Source organism: Suncus etruscus, chromosome 3 (assembly GCF_024139225.1).
Source record: "Suncus etruscus isolate mSunEtr1 chromosome 3, mSunEtr1.pri.cur, whole genome shotgun sequence".
Classification (NCBI taxonomy): domain Eukaryota; kingdom Metazoa; phylum Chordata; class Mammalia; order Eulipotyphla; family Soricidae; genus Suncus; species Suncus etruscus.
The window spans coordinates 103,674,967-103,698,875 of NC_064850.1; the positions used below are offsets into that span (position 1 = coordinate 103,674,967).

Genomic DNA, 23,909 nt, shown 5'->3' on the forward strand with positions numbered 1-23,909 from the left:
TCTGTGGCATAAACCTGTTCAAGATGCAGTAACAAATAGGTCTGTTTAGACTATATATAAACACAGAAGGATAAGATAGGGTTGGATGCACATCCTGGGAACACTATGCTCATATCCTGTTAGATGCTAGAATACTGGTATTCTAGAACACAAAAACTCTGGCTCTCTGTTATAAAGAACCCTTAGCAACAGCCTGCTTCAGGTCACGGTGTGGAGTAAAGGCCAGACAGTCTCTGACTCTCGTACCAAAAAACTGGTTTTCTTGGGAAGCTGAGGAAGAAAATCCAGTAGCACAGTAGAAGAAAAGCTACCATGGCATGTGTAGCATATCGAGAATCAATCTCAGAGACAGTGGGAAAACACATGGATTTTACAGGTAGAGTTTCTGTGTTTATTTTCACAAGGGGACATGAACTTTCTTTTTCCTTCACCTATGTAATACTCATTATGGACATATCACAATATTCCCATCATCTACGTCAATTCTATAGGACCTGGCTAATTGTATTATGAACCTTCAGTTGGCCCTTGACCCTTTGATACTAGAAACAGTTCTCATGTGATCTGAGCTAACTTTCACATAGGAGTATATTGTTATTAAGGTGAAATAATTTGGGGCCGGGCGGTGGCGCTAAAGGTAAGGTGCCTGCCTTGCCTGCGCTAGCCTTGGACGGACCTCGGTTCGATCCCCCGGTGTCCCATATGGTCCCCCAAGCCAGGAGCAACTTCTGAGCACATAGCCAGGAGTAACCCCTGAGCGTTACCGGGTGTGGCCCAAAAACCAAAAAAAAAAAAAAAAAAAAAAAAGGTGAAATAATTTGATACTAATATGAGATATAATTTTAGAGTAGGGATAAAGCTCAATGGTATGGTGCCTGTCTAGTTCATAATGATATAAGATATATTTTTATGGGTAATTGTTAGAATATGACACCAAACAAGTTCCACAAATTGTGCTTGGCTGAACTGTGCCTTTAGGTTTCTTTGGAGATGGTATGATTTTCTTCCTTTTCATTTTGCTACTTACTTGCTTTGCTTATTTAACAGAATGCCCAATGTTCTGAACCAACTATTGCTTACTTTGTCATGTAATTTAATCTGTTCCTTGGCCCTCAATTCTTTCTATTTTCTTCTATAAGTAAATGTGACTTATAGAATTTTCCTTACAGTTGTGTTCAGCTCTACAGGAAAGCTCATGCCTCAGATGCTGTAGTGGTCAACACACACCATTCTGACATTTAAGTAATTCAAACATAATGATGTCACTTCTTGTAGGCACATAGTTCTTTCTAACTTAATTTGAACACCTTCCTTCCAAATGTGGGACTGCTTTAAAAGAAAAATCTATGTTCTCATTAAAATGTTAAAAGTAATGGCTATATGTTAGGCAAAAAAATAAAAGCTGATTTAATCCATATGCATATCAAATATATAGCAATATAAAACAAGAGATTTGACAGTAATGTAAAAACAATCAAGTGTCATAGAAAATAATTTTTGGAAATTGTCTATTTTATTTGGGGGGGTTGTTAGGGCTACATCTCATGATGGCCAGGACTTAATCCTGTCTCTGTGCTCAGGTGTCATTCTTGGTGATGCTCAGAGGTTCATATACAGTTCTGTGGATTGAACTGAAGTCAGCTGTGTGCTAGGTCAATAAGTACCTTACCCACACTGCTATCTTTCTGGCTCCAAACCTTGGGATTCCTTTGCCCCAGTTTTATCATAAAATATTGCTTTAGATGTAATGTTATGCTGGTAATATAAAAACTATGGTTTTAAAATTTTCATTTTTGAATTGATAATTAGTCTATAGGATGATGCAGTATATAGTTAGTGTATTTTACTACTTAGTTAATTAGACTCATTCTCAATCAAATTTTATTACTTTTTCTTTTAAAATATTTTTATATTAAATTTTTATCCTATATGTTTGAAACCCATTTCACAAATATGCATTCAATTCCTATATAATAGTAAAAAATCAGCCACATGTTTGGGGAAACATAAAAATGAGTCTGAATAAGATGTTATTTTGGTTCTAGACTTTATATTCTATTGTGCTGATTAGGACATTATAGGTTATTCCATGGTTTCATTTGTTTAATTCAACTAATTATCACAGAGAAGCTTGGCATTGAAAGGAAACACTAATCCAATTAAAAAGGAATTGAGATATAATGGAAAAGAAATGGAAAAAGAGCAGGCCAGCACCAGACATAGAGAATGAAAACGGCAACTCAGATGACCAGAACATGACCAACCAACTAGTCAGTCTCTCAGATAAGGTGTTTAGAGATGCAATATGGAAGACATTCACAGAACTCAAAAAGTATAGAAGAGAACACTAATAAGAATCAAGAGAATATGAAGATAGAAATCAGAAAACTCCAAACTGAAATTTCAGGTCAAATAACAAGTCTGAAAAACCCAGTAGATGAATTGAAGAAAAAAATGGGTGAGTTTTCCCACAAATTAACAGCAGCTGAGGATAGAATTAGTACACTGGAAGATGAGATGAATAACAACTCCATACAGCAGAAGAGATTAGAAAAAAGCCTTAAAGCAAATGATCAAACAATGGAAAAATTAGTCAAAGAATGGGAACAGATAAAAATAGAAGTCTATGATAAGCTCAACAGAAACAACTTAAGAATCATTGGAGTCCCAGAGACCCAGGAAGAACATCTCCAGGAAGAATCAATGGTCAAGAACAACGTTAAAGAGAAACTACCAGAGCTAAAGAATACATGTGATCAAATCCTGCATGCCCAAAGAGTACCAACTAAAAGAGACCCCAGAAAAACACCCCAAGACACATCCTAGTCACAATGACGAACCCCACAGATAGAGACAGAATTCTGAAAGCAGCAAGATTGAAAAAAGAAATTACATTCAAGGGAACATCCTTGAGATTTACCGCAGACCTGTCACAAGAAACACTCAAGACCAGAAGGCAGTGGTGGGACATAGTGACAAAACTCAATGAAATAAATGCTTTGCCTAGAATACTGCATCCAGCAAAACTCACTTTCAGGTTTGAAGGAACGATACATGGTTTCACAGACAAACAACAGCTCAGAAACTTTACAGACTCAAAACCAGTCTTAAAAGAAAAACTGAAAGACCTACTTTAAGACAAGACTGACCAACAGAGACACCAAACTTCGATAGAAAAATGACACTAAATCCCAGGACAATTCTTTCTCTCAATGTCACTGGACTAAATGCACCAGTTAAGAGACACAGAGTGGCTAAATAGATCAAAAAACTCAACCCAACCTTCTGCTGCCTACAAGAAACACACTTGAATAGTCAGAACAAGCATAGACTCAAAATAAAACGCTAGAGAAAAATCATCCAAGCAAACAACACCCATAAAAAAGCTGGAGTGGCCATACTAATATCAGATGATGCAAACTTTATACTCAGGAAAGTTATAAAGGACAAAGATGGACATTTTGTATTAATCAAGGGATTTGTACAGCAGGAAGAAATCACTCTCCTAAACATATATGCACCAAATAATGGGCCAGCAAAATATTTAATACAATTATTGACAAATTTGAAAAATAGTATCAATAACAACACAATAATTGTGGGAGACCTTAACACGGCATTGTCAACACTTGATAGGTCAATCAGACTGAAACCCAACAAGAATGTACTAGACCTGAAAAGAGAAATGGAAGAAAGAGGCCTAGTAGATATATATAGGACACTCCACCCCCAGAAACCTGGATACACATTCTTCTCTAATGTACATGGGACATTCTCCAGAATAGACTACATGCTAGCACATAAACATACCTCCATAATATCAAGAGGATAGAAATTTTGCAGGCTACCTTCGCTGACCACAAGGCCCTGAAATTATATGTGAACTACAAAGAGACACCGAAGAAAAACTTTAATACCTGGAAGTTAAACAGCCTAATACTGAATACAATGGGTCCAAGATGAAATCAAAGAGAAAATCAAAACCTTCCTGGAAACAAATGACAATAGAGACACAAACTATCAGAACTTATGGGACACAGCAAAAGCGGTACTGAGAGGAAAATTTATAGCTTTGCAAGAACACATCATAGCTTAATGACGCAACTCATAGAATTGGAAAGTGCTCAACAAAAGGAACCAAAAATAGTGAGACAGAAGGAAATAACAAAGCTGAGAGCAGAAATCAATGAGGTGGAAACCCAAAAAACAATCTGAAAGATCAATATAAAGCAGAAGTTGGTTCTTTGAAAAAATAAACAAGATTGATAGACAACTGGCAAAAATAACAAAGAAAGAGAGAGAGAGAAACTTGATAACTCGTATCAGGAATAAAAAAGGAGAGATCACTACTGATATGGCAGAAATTCAAAGGGTAATTAGAAACTACTTTGAGAAACTCTATGCCACTAAAAATGAGAACCTGGAAGAAATGGATAAATACTTGGACTCTTATAATCTTCCACGATTGAAGGAAGAGGATGTACCATATCTAAACACCCCCATCACTATTGAGGAAATTAAGACAGTAATCAAATGTCTGCCCAAAAACAAAAGCCCAGGCCCAGGTGGATTCACTAATGAATTCTTTCAAACATTTTAAGAGGAACTACTACCACTCTGGCAAGACTCTTTCATGAAATCGAAGAAACGGGAACACTTCCAAATAGCTTTTATGAAGCCAACATCACCTTGATACCTAAACCAGACAGAGATGCTACCAAAAAAGAAAATTACAGACCAATATCGCTGATGAACACAGATGCAAAGATACTCAATAAAATCCTGGCAAATAGGATTCAATGCCTCATTAAGAAGATCATCCACTATGACCAAGTAGGTTTCATCCCAGGAATGCAAGGATGGTTTAACATCCATAAATCTATCAACATAATACACAACATCAACAACAAGAAAAATAAAAATCACATGATCATATCAGTAGATGCAGAGAAAGCATTTGATAAGGTCCAACACCCATTCTTGAGCAAAACTCTCACAAGATGGGAATGAAAGGAACCTTTCTGAATATAGTTAAGGCCATCTATGACAAGCCAGTGGCAAATATCATCTTGAATGGAGAAAAACTAAAAGCTTTCCCTCTAAATTCTGGCACAAGACAAGGATTCCTCTCTCACCACTCCTAGTCAACATAGTACTGGAAGTACTTGCTATAGCGATTAGGCAAGAAAAAGATATCGAGGGAATCCAGATAGGAAAGGAAGAAGTCAAGCTCTCACTGTTTGCAGATGACATGATACTCTACTTAGAAAACCCTAAAGACTCTACCAAAAAGCTTCTAGAAACAATAGACTCATATAGCAAGGTGGCAGGCTACAAAATTAACACACAAAAATCAATGGCCTTTCTATATACCAATAGTAATAAGGAAGAAATGGACATTAAGAAAACAACCCCATTCACAATAGTGCCACACAAACTCAAATATCTTGGAATCAACTTGACTAAAAATGTGAAGGACCTATACAAAGAAAACTATAAAACTCTGCTCCAAGAAATAAGAGAGGACATGCGGAAATGGAAACACACACCCTGCTCATGGATTGGCAGGATTAACATCATTAAAATGGCAATACTCCCCAAAGCATTGTACAGATTTAATGCGATTCCTCTAACGATACCCATGACATTCTTCAAAGAAGTGGATCAGGAACAATAAACGCCCTATAATAGCTAAAGCAATCATTGAGAAAAAGAATATGAGAGGAATTACTTTCCCCAACTTTAAACTTTACTACAAAGTGATAGTTATCAAAACAGCATGGTATTGGAATAAAGACAGGACCTCAGATCAGTGGCATAGGCTTGAATACTCTGAGAATGTTCCCCAGACATTTCTTTGCTAAATGGAGCAAAGAAAGCCTCTTCAACAAGTGGTGTTGGCATAACTGGCTAGCCACTTGCAAAAAATTGAACTTAGACCCCCAGTTAACCTCATATAAAATCCAGTTGGATTAAAGACCTTGATATCAGACCCCATACCATAAGATATATAGAACAACATGTAGGCAAAACACTCCAGGACATTGAGACTACAGGCATCTTCAAGGAGTAAACTGCACTCTCCAAACAAGTGAATGCAGAGATTAACAGATGGGAATATATTACGCTGAGAAGCTTCTGCTCCTCAAAGGAAATAACGCCCAGGATACAAGAGCCACCCACTGACTGGGAGAAACTATTCACCACCCAATACCCATCAGATAAGGGGCTAATCTCCAAAATATACAAGGCACAGACAGAACTTTACAAGAAAAAAAAAATCTAATCCCATCAAAAAATGGAGAGAATAAATGGACACTTTAACAATGAAGAAATACAAATGGCCAAAAGACACATGAAAAAGTGCTCCACATCACTAATCCTCAGGGAGATGCAAATCAAAACAACTATGAGGTACCACCACACACCATAGAGATTGGCACACATCACAAAGAATGAGAACAAGCAGTGTTGGCGGAGATGTGGAGTGAAAGGAACTCTTATCCACTGCTGGTGGGAATGCCGTCTAGTTCAACCTTTATAGAAAGCGATATGGAGATTCCTCCAAAAACTGGAAATCGAGCTTCTATATGATCCAGCTATACCACTCCTAGGAATATACCCTAGGAACACAAAAATACGATACAAAAATCCCTTCCTTACACCTATATTCATTGCAGCACTATTTACCATAGCAAGACTCTGGAAACAACCAAGATGCCCTTCAACAGACGAATGGCTAAAGAAACTGTGGTACATATACAGAATGGAATATTATGCAGCTGTCAGGAGAGATGAAGTCATGAAATTTTCCTATACATGGATGTACATGAAATCTATTATGCTGAGTGAAATAAGTCAGAGAGAGACAGAGAGACAGAGAGAGAGAGAGAGAGACAGAGAGAGAGAGAGAGAGAGAGAGAGAGAGAGAGAGAGAGAGAGAGAGAGAGAGAAAGAGACACAGAATGGTCTCACTCATCTATGGGTTTTAGGAAAAATGAAAGACTTTCTTGCAATAACAATTTTCAGACACAAATAGAGAAGGGCTGGAAGTTACAGCTCACTTCATGAAGCTCACCACAAAGAGTGATGAGTTTAGTTAGAGAAATAACTACATTTTGAGCTATCCTAATAATGAGAATGTATGAAGGAAATAGAAAGCCTGTCTAGAGTACAGGTGGGGGTTGATTAGGGAGCAGGGAGACTTGGGACATTGGTGATGGGAATGTTGCACTGGTGATGGTTGGTGTTCTTTATATGACTGAAACCCAAACAACACGATCATGTATGTAATCAAGGTGTTTAAAAAATATATTAAAAAAAAGAAATGGAAAAAGAGGACAGTTCCTCACAGAGCACAAAACAAAGTCGTATGGTTTTGGTCTTATTATTTTTCTTCTCATTTCTTCTTGAATATGAGGAGTAGAGTATGTTAGAAGTGATGTCCTAAATTATACATTGACATATAATTCATTTACTTTACAATTAATAAAGGGTAGAGATTTCTTTTGAAGTATCAGTGAATCCAACTTTAAAAACTGAGGGTCAAATAGAATAGGTTTTTGTTTTGTTTTTCGTTTTTTTTTTTTTGGGGGGGGGTCACACCTGGCAGTGCTCAGGGGTTACTCCTGCCTCTATGCTCAGAAATAGATCCTGGCGGGTTCGGTGGACTATATGGGATGCCGGGATTCGAACCGCCGGGATTTGAACCACCGTCCTTCTGCATGCAAGGCAAACGACTTACCTCCATGGTGCTTGCTGTGTAAGCCCTGAGGACCACCCACTGTGGCTCCAAACACTAAAAAGAAACAAAAGCAAAAGGGGAGCTGGAGAGATAGAACAGCAGCAGAGCACTTGGCTTGCCCTCAGCCAACTAGGTTTGATCCTCAGCACCTCATATAGTTAGTTCCCTGAGCGCCACAAGGAGTGATCCTAGAGATGGTACCAGTAATAAACCCTGAGCACAGAGAGATGTGTGCTCCACTCCTGAAAAGAAGAAAGAAAAGAGAGAGAGAGAGAGAGAGAGAGAGAGAGAGAGAGAGAGAGAAATAAAACTAACAAGATTGATGTGTAATAAAACTTTATTAAGGACATAATCTAGAGTTCAATTTGCCAACATATAAGTGAACCCATCTTGGGGCTGAAGCAAGAGCACAGAGGGACAGAGGGTTGGGCATTGTACATGCACATGTACAGCCTTGTACATGGCTGACCGGGTTCAGTCTTGGCATCCCATATGGTTCCTCATGCAGACAGGATTAACTCCTAAGAGCCACCTGGTGTGGTCCAATTCCCCTCCTTCCCCAAAAAAAGTAAAGACATCTAGGCATCAAGATAGATCAAGAAACGGAACGTGTTCATCACCTTAAAATTCTTTTCTTTTCTTTTTCTTTTTGCTTTAATTTATTTATTTTTTTCTTTTGGGGCCAATCACTGTGACGCTCAGGGGTTACTCCTGCTATGCGCTCAGAAATCGTTCCTGATTCGGGGACCATATGTGACGCCGGGATCGAATCAAGGTCAGTCCTGGATTGGCAGCACACAAGTCAAACGCCCTAACCGCTGTGCTATAGCTCCAGCCCTTAAAAAGTTTCTTAATGGGGGCCGGAAAGATAGCATGGGGGTAGGACGTTCGCCTTGCATGCAGAGGACTGTGGTTTGAATCCCGACATCCCATATGGTCCCCTGAGCCTGCCAGGAGCGATTTCTGAGTGTGGAGCCAGGAGGAACCCCTGAGCGCTGCCGGATGTGATAAAAAATTTTCTTCTTAATGTTTATTTTTATTTTTTTTATTTTTTGGTTTTTGGATCACACCCAGCAACACTCAGGGGTTCCTCCTTGCTCTATGCTCAGAAATTGCTTCTGGCAGGCTCGGGGGAACCATATGGGATGCTGGGATTCGAACCACCGTTCTGCATGCAAGGCAAACGCCCTATCTCCATGCTATCTTTCCGGCCCAGACCTTGTATTTTCATCATCATGACCATGCCCAGTAATTCTTTGAGGCTGCTCAGCCCATTGCAGAGCAGTCATGTTCAGGCTGTGGTGCTTTGGGGGCCACCAAGGCTGTACCAGGCAGTACTGGGTTCGAAAGAGAGGGGAGTGGGCAGTGGGAACCCAGGATCAAACTTAAGACATCTAGTAAATGTTAGGCTTCTCTTCTAATTGAGCTCTCTCTTTCGTCCCCAATTTGTAAATTTATTTAACTCTCAGATATGTTATGGTAGGTAATTGTTTCTATATTGAACATAGTTTACTTGAAGACTTAATCTTCCACATAAGCTTTGATGACAGTTTCCTGATTGTTACACAGTTAGAAAATTGGTGGGGAGGGGCCGGGCGGTGGCGCTAAAGGTAAGGTGCCTGCCTTACCTGCGCTAGCCTAGGACGGACCGCGGTTCGATCCCCCGGCATCCCATATGGTCCCCCAAGCCAGGAGCGACTTCTGAGCGCATAGCCAGGAGTAACCCCTGAGCGTCACTGGGTGTGGCCCAAAAACCAAAAAAAAAAAAAAAAAAAAAAAAAAAAAATTGGTGGGGGACTCCTAAGCAGTGCTCAGGCACTTGGCTCCATACTTGTTTATATTTGTCCGGGTCCTATAGATCTGAAAGGTTTAGTCTCAGGCATTTCAGGAATGGCGTCACCAGGGTTACATCTGGGATTCCTTGAGGGCTTTGAAATACCAGGGATACCAAGCACATCCAGCCCTTTGAACTACCTACCTTATCTCCAGTGAGGCAATTTTATGAACAGTCATTGTTTTGTTTTCTGGAGTTTTGTTTTCATTTGTTTTTCAGTGCTACTAGGATTGAGTGTAGGGCCTTACACATGCAAGGAACATGCTGGAACACACAGCTGCATCCCGAGACAGCGATAGGTATTTTTGCTTTGCAAAGATTTTCCTAGAAAAATGAATATTGTAAACCAAATTAAAAAATGGTTTTAAAATATTCTAGAACATGGTTGTATAAAACAGAGACCATACCCGGTGGTGCTGGAGACTGTTCTAGGTTCTGTACTCAGAAGTTGTCCCTGTTTGTACTTGGGGAAACTTCTAATGCCAGGGACTGAGCCAGAATTGGCCCCGTGCAAGGCAAATCTTAATCCTCGGACTATCTCTTCATTCCTGGGTATTTAAAAACCTCTTTACATATAAATTATAACATTTTTTTAACCCAGCTCCAGGCTCTCTGCCAATTTTAGAGTTACAAAAATATATTTATTCAAAAACGTATTCCTAGGTGAAAAAGAAGATGAAGAGAAAGGAAAGTAATGAAAAACAGGGGTCAGGACTTTGGTTATACTGATGTGGAGAAGTTGTCTAGCTATATAGCCAAAGTACAGACTTACACCATTGAAAACGTGAAATCTAAGTTGTAACCATGGAACTATGCAATGTGCCTGTCAAAGTGGCAGACAGCAAGTGGAAGTTGGGGAGCGGATAGGGAGTGATGGAACATGGAAACACTGGTTGTGGGAGTGGATCTTGGTGGTGGGTTTGGTGTTCACAGAGAATATGCCTATCAATAACTTTGCAAATCTTGTTTCTTTCGGAAAGAAAGCATTATTAAAATGCATATTAATACATTCCAGGGCTAGTGAGATAGTACAAGGAGTAAAGTGTTTACCTTGCATGTGGCTGACCTGTGTTTGATCCACAGCATTCCATATAGTCCCTTGAGCCCCACCTGGAGTGATCCTAGAGCACAGACCCAAAAATAAACTCTTAGTAATACTGTGTTCCCAAAACTAATAATAATAATAATAATAATAATAATAATAATAATAATACAATCCTTATTTAGATCTTTTTATGAATTTCCATTTGTTTTGAGTTGCAGAGTTATTTGTGTAAAAATTAGTGTAGGTTGTTAATTTTATTATTTTTGGGTGTGGGTCATATGGGCCACTTTGGTGGGTGCTCAGGGTTTCCTCCTGGCTCTGCACTCAGGGCTCATTCTTGAAGACGTTTGGGAGACGATGTGATGCTAGGGATTCAAAAGAGGGTTATCTTTGTGTAAGGCAAGCACCTTACCACTTGAATTCTCTCTAGACCTTGGGTTCCTAAAATTAAAAAGTATCTGAATTTAGGGGCCGGAGTGATAGCACAGTGGTAGTGCATTTGCCTTGCATGTGGCTGACCCAGGACGGACCTGGGTCCCATCCCCTGCATCCCTTATGGTCCCCGGAGCTAGAAGCAATTTCTAAGAGAAGAGCCAGGAGTAACCCCTGAGAGTCACCAGGTATGGCCCCCCCAAAACACAAAATAAAATTAAAAAAAAAAGAAAAAGTATCTGAGTTTAGCTACCTTAGCAGATCATTTCACTGACTTTTTTTGGATGGAATATTGAGGTTCAGAGTGTCAAAAGAATATTCAGCGTTACTCAGCATGCTCAGGATAATGAAAAGCCTTTGCCCACTTCATTTATTTAATTTAGAATATACATACTTATGTGCATTATATAGATTATAACTGACTTAAAATTTTTATTTCATTATCTGTCATTCATTGACTAGATATATAAATCAGAAATATTGTCATACAAGCCAGAAATATTGTAGATTCTTCCTTAGAAAGTAGTGCCCATATAATGGAGTCGCCATTAGAAAAATTCTTTAGAATTAGGAATCTGCTATAAGAAATGATCAAAAACAAATATGAATGAAACTCTAAGTGGCAGGGGAAGTACATAATGTATATGTAATTTTGGAAAGTGTGGCTCCATTAGCTTGGATTTCAGGCCCATTTATTCATCTTTCTCCCCCCCTCCTTTTTGCCCTGTGAAACTGTCACACTAATAGTTATGTCTCAAACTCAATTATTTTAAAAATAGAAAATGACTTCATACTGAACTGCCAGCAGTTTTCCATTTGAAGAATGAAATAGTCCAACTGCAAATCCAGCTAAGTCTCATCACAGTAATTCATGAAGCAAATATTTTAGATTTAAAAAAATGATTCAAGCTAAGAGCTTAGCTGTTTAGATGACAGGGACACATTTGGGTGATGAATCTGCATTTTATTCTGTAATTCTAGCAAGTGATTTACTCTGTCACAATTTATCTACAAGTGACAGCAGTTCCAAATCAATCTTGCTTTCAATTGTTGGTCATTTAAAACAGTTTCTCAACCTTCTTCCAACCATGGCCCTTGTCCAAACTTGTTTCCTCTCTGTGTGCCATCCTTCTTCCCCTCCTAGTTGGTCCCTTAAGTCTTGTGTCAGGGCACCATTTACATGGTTGGAATATTATGTAAATATCCTTGGAATATCTTGGGACGCTAAATCACTAGTGTGATTTGCATGTAAAATGAATTCATGACTGTCTTCAGTTGGAAAGCATCTAAATCAGGCCCTTCACAGGTCAAAGAGATAACACAGCATTTGATCTACAACATCCTACATCAGGGGTCTCAAACTCAATTTACCTGGGGGCCGCAGGAGGCAAAGTCGAGGTGAAGCAGGGCCGCATAAGGGATTTCGCTTACCGTATATTTGCAATAAAAAAATCACATTAGTAAGAAAAAATCGCAAAAAATCGCATTAAACATTTGCATACCCCGAATGGAACTGCTCGGGGTATGCGAATGTTTAATGCGATTTTTATTGCGATTATTCGGTAAGCGAATAATCGCGAATACTGCGATATTTGAAGGCCAGCCGCGGGCCACAAAATGTTGTATGGAGGGCCGCAAACGGCCCGTGGGCAGTGAGTTTGAGACCCCTGTCCTACATAGTCCCATGAGCACTATCAGGAGTGATTCTGAGTGCAGAGCTAGGAGTAACTCCTGAGCATTATTGAGTGTCACTCAAAAAACAAAAACAAACAAAAACTTGAGCACTTCAAAAGGGCTTCTGAAGCAGCTGGTGAAATTGTATGGGAGGAGGCATTTGCCTGGCATCCACGAATGCTGGTTCAAATCACACCTGAACACAGTCAGGAATAGCTTCTGAATACCTCCCAGTGTGCCCCAAACACAACCCCCCCCCCCATCCCGCACAAGCCAGGTAATATAAAAAGGGCTTCAAAGGATAAACTTGATCTCATTTCTGATTTGTTGTTGTTGTTGTTGTTATAGTAGTTAGTGGGTGAGAATAAGATTTGTTTCTAAAGTGTTGATTTAATTTTTCAAATTTTGATCCTTCATAGATATTATAAATATTACTCAAGGCAAGTGTCTTAACCCCTGTATGATTTCTATTATCTATAAAAAATGCATACATTTTTAATTGCTGAAATGTTTAGCATTAAACAGCATTTTAAAATCAATTTAAAAACTTGTAGATGCTGTGATTTACAATACTGCTCATTACAGGGTTACATGCATACAATGCCCCAACACTATACCTGCCACCTGTGTTCCTTTCTCAACTTCCCACCTTATGTTCCCTGCTCTGATTTTTAAGATGGAGAGCTTAACATTTTAATATGTAGTAACTTTACATGTTGATATAGCATAGCTTATCAAAATATTTCTATAACTTTTGCTTTGCCATTTTTTGAGAATGTACAACACAGCTCATTATCCTGTTCATGCATACATCATTCCAGTGACCATCACCAGAGTGCCTGCCTGCCTCCCTCCCTCCATGTCCTAGGAGTCTCTGCCCTCCCATGAAAGCTCTGTTCTGTAGACAAAATCTTCAGTTTGGATCTTTTCATTTTTATTATTTGGTCACTGTGAAATTACATACTCTTCATCATCATTTCCTCCTCCCAGTTGAACACTTCTCTCTACCATAAACATTGTCCCCTCCCTCTCCTATTTTACAATCCACTCAAGTGACATGTTTCCTGCTGAATCCCAGTTCTCATCCTCTTTGTTCCCATTGTCTTTGGGCCTTCGTTATTCCACCATTATGTTTCTTTGTATTCCACATATGAGCAATCATGTGTGTCTGTCCCTTTTCCTCTGACTAGCTTCACCCAACATACTGTCCAGTATCCTTCATGTAGTGACAAACTGCATGACTTTATCTTTTTTTTTTTTATGGCCAAGTGACATTCCATTGTGTAGATGTAGCATAGTTTCTTTATCCAGTAATCTATTCTTGAATATTTACTTGAGTTCTTTCCAGATTCGGGCTATTAGGAATAGTGCTGTGAGGAAAATAGCAGTGAAAATGTCTTTTTTCCATTTTGGTTTTGGGCTCGGATTATATTCTTAGAAGTGGAATTGTTGGGTCAATTTCTAGATTTTTTTTTTAAAAGAATGTCCATATTGTTTTCCAGAAAGGCTGGAGTAGTCAATATTCCTACCAGGCATTCTTCATGAATGAACATTTCTTAATGAATGAGCATTTCTTCCAGCATACACAGCAGAATTGATTGCTCCTGTTCATTTTTATGTGTGCCAGTCATTATGGTGTAAGATGATAGCTCATTGTGGTTTTGATTTGTATCTCTCTGATGGTTAATGATGCAGAACCTGTTTTCATGTGCCTTTTGGTCATTTGTATTTCTTCTTTGATAAAGTTTCTGTTCATTTTTTCTCACCAGTTTTTGATGGGGTAGGATCTCTCTACTTAGAATGTCCTATCAATGCCTTATATCTTTGATATTAACCTGTCAGAGTAGTGGTGGGAAAATTAATTCTTTTATAAAGTCTAGTTTGTTTTGTTTTGTTTTGTTTTTTGTTTGTTTGTTTGTTGAGTCACACCCAGCTGTGATCAGGGGTTACTCCTGGCTGTCTGCTCAGAAATAGCTCCTGGCAGGCACGGGGGACCATATGGGAGGCCAGGATTCGAACCAACCACCTTAGGTCCTGGATCGGCTGCTTGCAAGGCAAACGCCGCTGTGCTATATCTCCAGCCCCTAAAGTCTAGTTTTTTTCATTGAAACAGCATTTGAAAGCCTACATTCTTTTGCCAAAATAATGTTATTTTTTTAATTCTATGTCAGGCATTGTGTAGCCGCCTAAGGATTAGACATAAGCATGAGGGTCAACCTTTATGAAACAAAAATAGTGCTAGAGAGATAGTATGGATAGTACAGCATTTTCCTTGTACATCGCCAACTTAGATTCAATTCCCAGTAACTCACATGGTCCCTGAGCACTGCAGGAGCAATTCCTGAGTGCAGAGCCAGGCGTAACCCCTGAATATTGCCATGTGTGGCCTCAAACCTCCCAAAATTAAATAAAAGAAATGTACAGTTTTTTTTTTTAAGTAGGGGCAGGAACATGTAAAGCACTTGTTTTGCACACAGCAGACAGAATTTCCGGAATTCCATATGGTCCCCTGAGTTCCTCCATGAGTGATACCTGGTGTAGATTCAGGAGTAAGTCTTGAAAACTTCTGGGTGTGGAAAAAAAAGAAAGAAAAATAAAATGAAATAAAGAAAGAAAAAGAAAGAAAGAAAGAAAGAAAAAGAAAGAAAGAAAGAAAGAAAGAAAGAAAGAAAGAAAGAAAGAAAGAAAGAAAGAAAGAAAAAGAAAGAAAGGAAGGAAGGAAGGAAGGTAGGAAGGAAGAAGGAAAGAAAGAAAGAAAGAAAGAAAGAAAGAAAGAAAGAAAGAAAGAAAGGAAGGAAGGAAGGAAGATAAAAAGTTAGAAAAGGAAGAAAGAAAGAAAGAAAGAAAGAAAGAAAGAAAGAAAGAAAGAAAACAACCAAACAAAGTAACAGTGAAAGAAAGGAAGGAAAAAGAAAAAAGAAAGGAAGGAAGGGAGGAAGGAAGGAAGAAATAAAATGAATCAAGAACAGGTTGTGGCAATAGCTCAAAGAGTTGAAGCACATACAGTAAGTCCTAAGTTCAAACCCAGCACTACCTGGCCACCCACCTACCACCATGCACAGGTCTGGTGGTCCCCAGCATCAATGGAACTGAACAGCATTTCATCACCAGGCCAAGCACCTAATCCAAGTACTGTTAGGAGTGGATTCCAGTGGATTCCATGCTCCTACACCCAAAAAGAAATGATCATTGGTCACTGCTAGTGGCTTTCATGGCCCTACACAGCACCTCAGACTCAGGGTGGAGCATCAAACCACCCACCTGGTTAGCCAAGCAAAATGGATCTGAGACTCCCAGAACTCTTTGCTTAAAGTTAGACATCATACCTTTCCTACTTAGCCTTGCTGATCTCAGTTTTAGCTTCTATAATTTAAGGATAATAGAGCTTGTGTTGTGTGGTTTTCTATCATGATTTCATGGTTGAAGGTGCCTATGACATAATATGAATTTTAAGGCTCTTTTCCATTAAGAAGCAATAGTAGGGACCAGGAATATGTGTAAGTGATAAAGCACATGTTTTGTGTGCCCAAGACCTGGCTATACCTCCTGTCTCAACTCAGCACTGCAGGGAAAATAAAGGAGGAACCATGCCATTTTATGTCTTGAGAAGCTGATTATTTAGAGGGAGATGCTGGGGACAGTACATAAAAACATCCTAAAATTTTTTCTTTCGTGGCCGGAGCAGTGGTGCAAGTGGTAGGGAGTTTGCCTTGCATGCGCTAACCTAGGATGGACTGTGGGTCAATCCTCTGGCTTCCCATATGGTTCCCCAAGCTAGGAGCGACTTCTGAGCACATAGCCAGGAGTAACCCTTGAACGTCACCAGGTGTGACCCAAAAAGCCCATATAGAAAGGGCTGGAGTGAGAGTACAGAGATTAATGTACTTGCCTTGTATGTGGCGTAGCTGCCACAATAATTCAAATCCTGGCGCCAAATGTGATCTTGAGGACCACCAGGAATGATTCCTCCCAGTACATAGCCAGGTGGGCCCCTTGAGTACTGATGAGTGTGGCCAAAAAATTAAATAATAAGCTAAACAAGTAGCTTTTATTTCCCATAGTTAGATTCTCTGAACTGATTTTATTTCTTATTTTGTATTTTGTTTTTGTTTGGGGCCACACCTAGCTCTGCTCAGTGCTTATTGCTAGTTCTGTGTTCAGGGATCACTCCTGGAAGACTCGGGAGACACCATGTTGTGTCAGAAGCTCATTACCAATCTTTCTGATTCTTGTATGCAGGATTTTATAGGGGCACAAAGTGAAAAAAATCCGATTATCTAAATCATGGTTTTTAAAATTTTAATGTGCAGATCAATCACCTGGGGGTCTTGCTAAAATGTAGATTTTGTGTACATATGACTATACACACAATATAACCTCTCTTTTTCCATGCCTCTGTAAAATATATTGAACTACACAGAGACACAGACACACACACACAGGGGAACAAATATTATCAACTGAGGTAGATCACTAGAACCTCTTTCAGACCCTAAAAGATGAAAAAACAAAGACCATTGGTCTTTGGAGTTTCCTATAAACCCGAGCTTTAAAATTCTAGAGTAAGCAGGGGCCAGAGCGGTGGAGTTAAGTGGTAAGGAGTCTGCCTTGTGTGTGTTAGCCTAGGACAGACAGAGGTTCAATCCCCCTGTGTCCCATATAGTCTCCCAAGCCAGGAGCAATTTCTGAGTGCATAGCCAGGAGTAACCCCTGAGCATCACTGGATGTGACCCAATAAAAAATGAAAAAGAAAAAAGTTCTAGAGTAATCAAGTTTCGTTCATTAAAAGGATGTTAGGATAGAATGGCAGATGCTGGAATACCATCTACTAACCTCTTAAATTTCATAATCTGGGTTGATGAAAACGATGTGTCAATGTCATATGAATAGAAAAAGTTCCCATAGGGTTCTCTGGGTGAGAAGTCCTTCCCTATCGGTATCATCTTTGTTTCTTTACCTGAGGTCTGTTTTCCTTCCCTTTCCTCCTCCCCAGCCTTCTGAACTCCAAGCAAGGGAGCACTTACCTGGACTCCCGCTGTGTGTGATCCGAGTCAATTTCATTCACAGCAAGTGCTAAAGGATAAAATGCCTCAGTGTCTTGCTAACCCCAGTTGCCAGCAATTATCTCAGAAAAGGTAGAATCTTTCACAGTGCCTATTAAAAGGCCCCTTTGACCACTGATAACTTTCTTTAGAAAAATACACTCGAGGGAAAAGTCTGAGCAGGATAGAAGATTATCCACGCCTCTAAGAATAATAGCACGGAAAGAGGCCTTGAGTCATTTCAATGGTCGGAACATTTATTTAGTGTTGCACACTAAATGGCAGGAAATTATTTTCAGAAACAAGTATAGCAGACGTAGAGGTGATTTGAGGGAAAGAAAGCCACAGACTGATTCACAGCTTTTTTGTTTTAATGACTGAATTCAACAGATATCACAATGGGTCCCACTAGTCATTTTCAGGCAGGAGCTATGCAAAGAAACCTATGTTTCTCTGACAGGACCTAGAACAGACATAGGAAATCTTCCCAGGGGCAATAGCAAAGTGGGCATGGTGTTTGCCTAGCAAGCGGCTGACATAGGTTTAATCCTCGAAACACATATGCTCCCCAAATCTGCCAGGTGTGATCCTTGAACACAGCTGGCTGTGACCCAAAAGCCAGAAATAAAAAACAAACAGAACAAACAGCAAACAAACAAAACCAAAACAAAAAGAAGAGGAGACCACCTGGTTTATTTCTAAGCTTTGTTCTGGGCAGCATGAACTGCCCAGGATATAAAAGTGGCAGGATTTGAGAGCAGAGCCAGGACTTAGAATAAGTAGGAAAATTCCTCATGCCTGTCTTATATTTGTGAATATTTGAAGAGAATCAGAGGAGTAGGTGAGCTAGTATAGTGGGTTAGGTGCTTGCCTTGCAGGTTGCCAACCCAGGTTCAATTCCCAGCACCCCATAGCTCTGCAAGATTGTTCCCTGAACTGAAGCAGGAACAAGCCTGGAGCACTGCCCAGTTTGGCCCCAAAACAAACAAACAAACAAAAAAAACCCAAAAAGAATGAGATTAGAGGGTGGGATATAACTCAAAGGGCAGGAGAGCACATGCTTTGCATACTTGAGGTTCCAAATTTATTCCCTTTGCCACATACCTTCTGCCTCTTCATCATGACTAGGCTAGCTTTGGTGACACCCCCCCCCCCCCCCCGGAGCAGCACTGCAGGGTTGAATTTGCATTATCAGTCAGATAGACTGAGTATCTCTAAGATTGGCCCTGGAGTCTCTTGAACATTGCTTTATTGAATAGATGAGTGGAATACTTTTGTAAAAGAAAATTATAAGTAAAACCCCTATGATTAAAGTAAGTGTGTGTGTGTGTGTGTGTGTGTTTGTGTGTGTTAATAACAGCTCTCAAATTGACTCCACAATTATCAACCCATCACATAATTTAGCTGAGAGGCAGATATAGAGGAGAAAGTTTGCTGTGAAGTCTGAGGAAAAGCCAGTTAAGCTTTGTCAGATTCCATTGTCAAGGGCCTAGCAACAGCACAACTCAGGGCATTTGCCTTGCACTTGGCTGACCTGGGACAGACCCGGATTGGGTTTCCAGCATCCCATATGGTCCCCTGAGCCCACCAGGAGCAATTTCTGAGGGCAGAGCAGTGCTGGGTGTGGCCCACAAACAAACAAAATTCTACTGTCAGTAAAACTAAACTTCACTGAAGGAAGATGTTGAGCTAACCACACCCTCAAAGCTAAGGCATTGATTCTCAAAATTCTATCCACATCAGAAGTATTCAGTGATTTTTAGGGTTGTGTTTTGTTTGTTTGTGTTACGGAGTTACACTGGTCAGTGTCTAGTGCTTTACTTTGGCTCTGTGCTCAGGGTCTATTCCTGGCCTTGCTGAGGAACTGTGTACGCTACCAGGAATTGAACCCAGGTTTGTTGTGTGCATGGCAAGAGTTTGACCTGCTGTGCTCTCTCTCCAGCCCAAGAATTTCTTTAAGAGTGATAAATTCCTCAAATTCTGAGTTAGTTTTCTTGGAACCAACCTGCATGAAAACAGGTGCTCTGGGAGATTGCTACCCAGGTCCTTTACATGGCACAGTGGCACACTCTCACCCCATTCTTTCTTTTCAAACTTCCTTTACTCAAGTCAGAGTCTTAGCATACCACTCCTTTTCTGTTGGTGTGGTAGCAGGGGCACACCCCGTGGTATTCTCAGTTTGCTCTTGGTTCTGTGCTCTGGGGACCATATATGATTTTGGGGATTGAATTCTGGTGGTTTGGGAGTAAGACTAGTGCCTTATTCACTAATTATATTTCTGGCTTTCAGCTCTTCCCTCCTGATTCTTTTATTTGCTTTGAGGCCTATTTTATGTTGCTTAGGAGCCAGCCTGCCTCTATTCTCAGGAGAGGCCTTAGAGATTTGAAGCTGGATAACAGTGATACAAGACAAATGTCTTTATCTGTGGACTTCATCTCCTTTTTTTAAAAGTAATTATTTGAACTTTTTTTTTTTTTTTTTTTTTTGGGCCACACTCAGCGGTGCTCAGGGGTTACTCCTGGCTGTCTGCTCAGAAATAGCTCCTGGCAGGCACAGGGGACCATATGGGACACCGGGATTCAAACCAACCACCTTTGGTCCTGGATTGGTTGCTTGCAAGGCAAACGCCGCTGTGCTAGCTCTCCGGGCCCATTATTTGAAAATTTGTTGGGGGGTTTGGGCCACATCTGAGTGCTCAAAGCTAGCTTACTCCTGATGTTGTGTTCCATTTTTCTCCTCATATGTAATGCTGAAGATGGAACTGGAGTCAAAGCCATGCAAAGGCCTTAACCCCTGAACTATCTCTCCAGGCCCCTTTCAAGTAATTTTAAAAGTCCACACTTTGAAAAAAAAAGGGGGGGAGTGAGGGCTGGAGATGGAAACAGTTGTGTAATTCAAAGAACTATATCATCTTGTAGATGATTATATAAAAATATGTTTTCCAGCTCAATGAATTATGGGCTGATGACAGGATAATTAGGAATCTATGTAGTCAAAACTTAAGCAAACAAAGCTATCTGAAGTTGAGGGGAGATTAGTGAAGACATGCTCAGAGCAATCAGGTTAGATACATTCTTTTGTTCCTAGCAAGGAAATCAAACCTCCCACATCTTTTTCTTTGAGGGATTTCCAGACTCTTTCAAATTTCAATTTGCAAGCTAAGTCATCATTACCACCCATTTCACAAAACGGAAACAGAACAATGTAAACATGTGAGCTAAATAAAAAAATAAAATAAAATCAGCAAAGAAAGCCCCAGTATTCCAGTGGTAGGAACTACCATGGAGAGCTCACTCATTTATTTTTTGGGGGTAGTGTCTCCACTTAGATCCCCAGATCCAGACAAAGCACACACCCCTTTCCCATCTCAGTCCTCCAGGTGGATGCACACATAGGTTTCCCAAACACCCTCTGAGCGGGGATACAAAAGACAAAAAGCAATGAACCAGCTCACACACATTAACTACCAAGCACCTATCCTATCACTTTGCAGAGACTTTTCTTGTTGTTTTGTTTTTAAAACTAAACAGGCCAGACTACTTCAAAATGGCTCCAAGAGAAAATAAAAAGTAGTTTCTCATTGACCTCAGTCTATAATTACTCAGAAATGAGACAGGGAAAAGAGTTTGCAGGAAAGCCTCAGCTCTCAGCCTTGCTTCCCAGAGGAAAATGAAGCACTGTGGGAAACGCTGTAAGTGAAGCTGCTCTGGTGTAAGTGGCACAAAGTAGAGAGTTTTACACATCCCTCTTCCCGGGCTCGTTGTGAGGAATAAGCAGTTTCCTGTTGCTTCTTTCCCAGAAACTGAGCAGCATAGGCTGAGCCATCAGCAAGGGCGTCTCTAACTCTACCTTTGTGACTTGGGTTTAAGGTCTATGATCATCATGCCCGCAGCATTTTCAGTCATTTATCCACTTGTATTGTACATTGGTTTTATGGCCTTGGAGGATGACCTTGCCAGAAAGGTATTTACATTCAACATACTGTCTTTAAAGAATTATTTATTTTGGCATTTTTGGGCCACACCTAGTAGTGCTCAGGCTCACTCCTGGCTCTATGCTCAGATTCACTCCCAGAGGGGCTCAGGGGACCATATGGGGATTGAATCTGGGACTGCTAAGTGCCAGGCAAGTGCCCTACTTTATGTGTTATCATTCTGGCCCCCAACATTCATCCTTAAAAAAATTTTTTTTCCCTGGGACATAGAGATGCACAGTGGGTAGGGCTCTTGCCTTGCATGTGACCTACATGGGTTTCATCCCTGATAACATACAATCCCTTGAACTCTTCCAGGAGTGATCCCTGAGCACAGAACCAGAAGTATGACCTGAGCACCACCAGGTGTGGTCCAAACCATTCACCCCCAAGAAAAAAGTGCACAAAAAATTTTCCCCATTTGTATTGAGGTTACTCTGACTTATAATATACTGTTAATGATAGCTTCATACACACATTATTCATGCCTGTAGTGTTCTAATACCATACACAGCCCCATAGTACCTTTTTCCTTCTGCCAATGACTCAGACTCCTTTCTCCTCTGTATCACACATGTGAGAGGTTATTCTGCATCTGATCCTCTTCCTCTAACTTTACCAAGTATGATACCCCCTAGTTTTATACATGTAGCAGTGCATGATTTCATCTTTTCTTTTTTTTTTTTTTTTTTTTTTTGGTTTTTTGGGCCACACCCGGTAACGCTCAGGGGTTACTCCTGGCTATGTGCTCAGAAGTCGCTCCTGGCTTGGGGGACCATATGGGACGCCGGGGGATCGAACCGCGGTCCGTCTCCTAGGCTAGCGCAGGTAAGGCAGGCACCTTACCTCCAGCGCCACCGCCCGGCCCCTCATCTTTTCTTATATCTGCATAGTATTCATTGTGTGAACATAGCATATCTATTTATCTGTGTTGGGTCATTTGGAGTATTTCCATATCCTGGCCATGTACTAAATATTACAGTGACCATATAACCTATTCTCATTGCAGATGTATATATATTTGTTCAAACTTTTTTCCTTTAGAAAAGGAAAAAAATCTGTCTGGGGTAAGATGGCAAAATGTGGTATCTCCAGACTTTCTTTTTTCTTTATTTAAGCACAATGATTATAAGGTTGATCATAATATTGTTGTTTGTGTGTGTGTGTGTGTGTTTTACAGATACAAAGATGTTCATGATTGGGTTTTAGTCATATAAAGTAAAACACCCTTCATAAGTGCACATTTTTTTTGCGACCATATCCCCAGTTTCCCTCCATCCCTTCCCCTGCTGCCCCTCTCTCTTTCCCTTTTTAAACATTGATTTATAATATTATTATTGAAGATATATCATGCCTATCCCTTTATGTCCTTTTAGTACCCAAGTCTTGTTAGAGTGCTCATTTCCAACTATCATTGTCATAATGGTCCCTTCTCTGCTTTAATGTACTCCTTCATTTTCACTTATTTGTGGCAAGCTTCCTACCATGGACTGGTTTTCCTGGACCTTTTCTCTATTGTCTTTTGATATTTTCATACTATTATTTTTATATATTTCACAAATGAGTGTGATTATTCTTTACCTATCCATCTCCTTCTGACTCATTTCATTCAGCATAATGCACTTCATATACATCCATGTATAAGCAAATTTTATGACTTCATTTTTTATAATATCCATTATATAGATGTACCACAGTTTCTTTAGCCACTCCTCTGTTCTTGGGCACTTGTGTTGTTCCCAGATTCTGGCTATGGTAAATAGTGTTTTGATTAGCATAGAAGTGCAGAGGGCTTTTCTACGTTGTATTTTTGTGTTCCTAGGGTATATTCCTAGGAATGGTATTACTGGGTTATATGGAAGTTCAATTTCTAGTTTTGTGAGGAACATTCATATAGTTTTCCAAAAAGTGCAGCTTTTTTTGAAGGGGGAGAGCACAACTGGCATCCTTTCATTTAAGTCAAACTGTCCCTAAACATCATTTTCAGATTTGTTTAGGAATTTTTCAGCCATTTTTGTGTGGTGACGGAAGTGGTATTTTCTACACAGTAGTAAAAACTTTGTAGAGAAACATTTGTCCACCACTGTGAATCAGCTGTGATAGTGACAGAATATCTTGGTTTAAAAGGCTTTGAAACTGATACATACATCTGGGGTCATCTCTGC

General features: G+C 39.9%; 1 protein-coding gene across 1 annotated transcript in view; it reads left to right on the forward strand.

Moving 5' to 3' along the window:
- The first annotated feature begins 312 nt into the window (after positions 1 to 312).
- Positions 313 to 23,909, forward strand: part of C3H4orf45 (chromosome 3 C4orf45 homolog) — a 152,183-nt gene continuing 128,586 nt past the window's right edge. The window contains exon 1 of the mRNA XM_049770858.1: positions 313 to 376. Within this exon, the coding sequence (XP_049626815.1) occupies positions 313 to 376 (64 nt within the window). The remainder of the gene's footprint in view (positions 377 to 23,909) is intronic.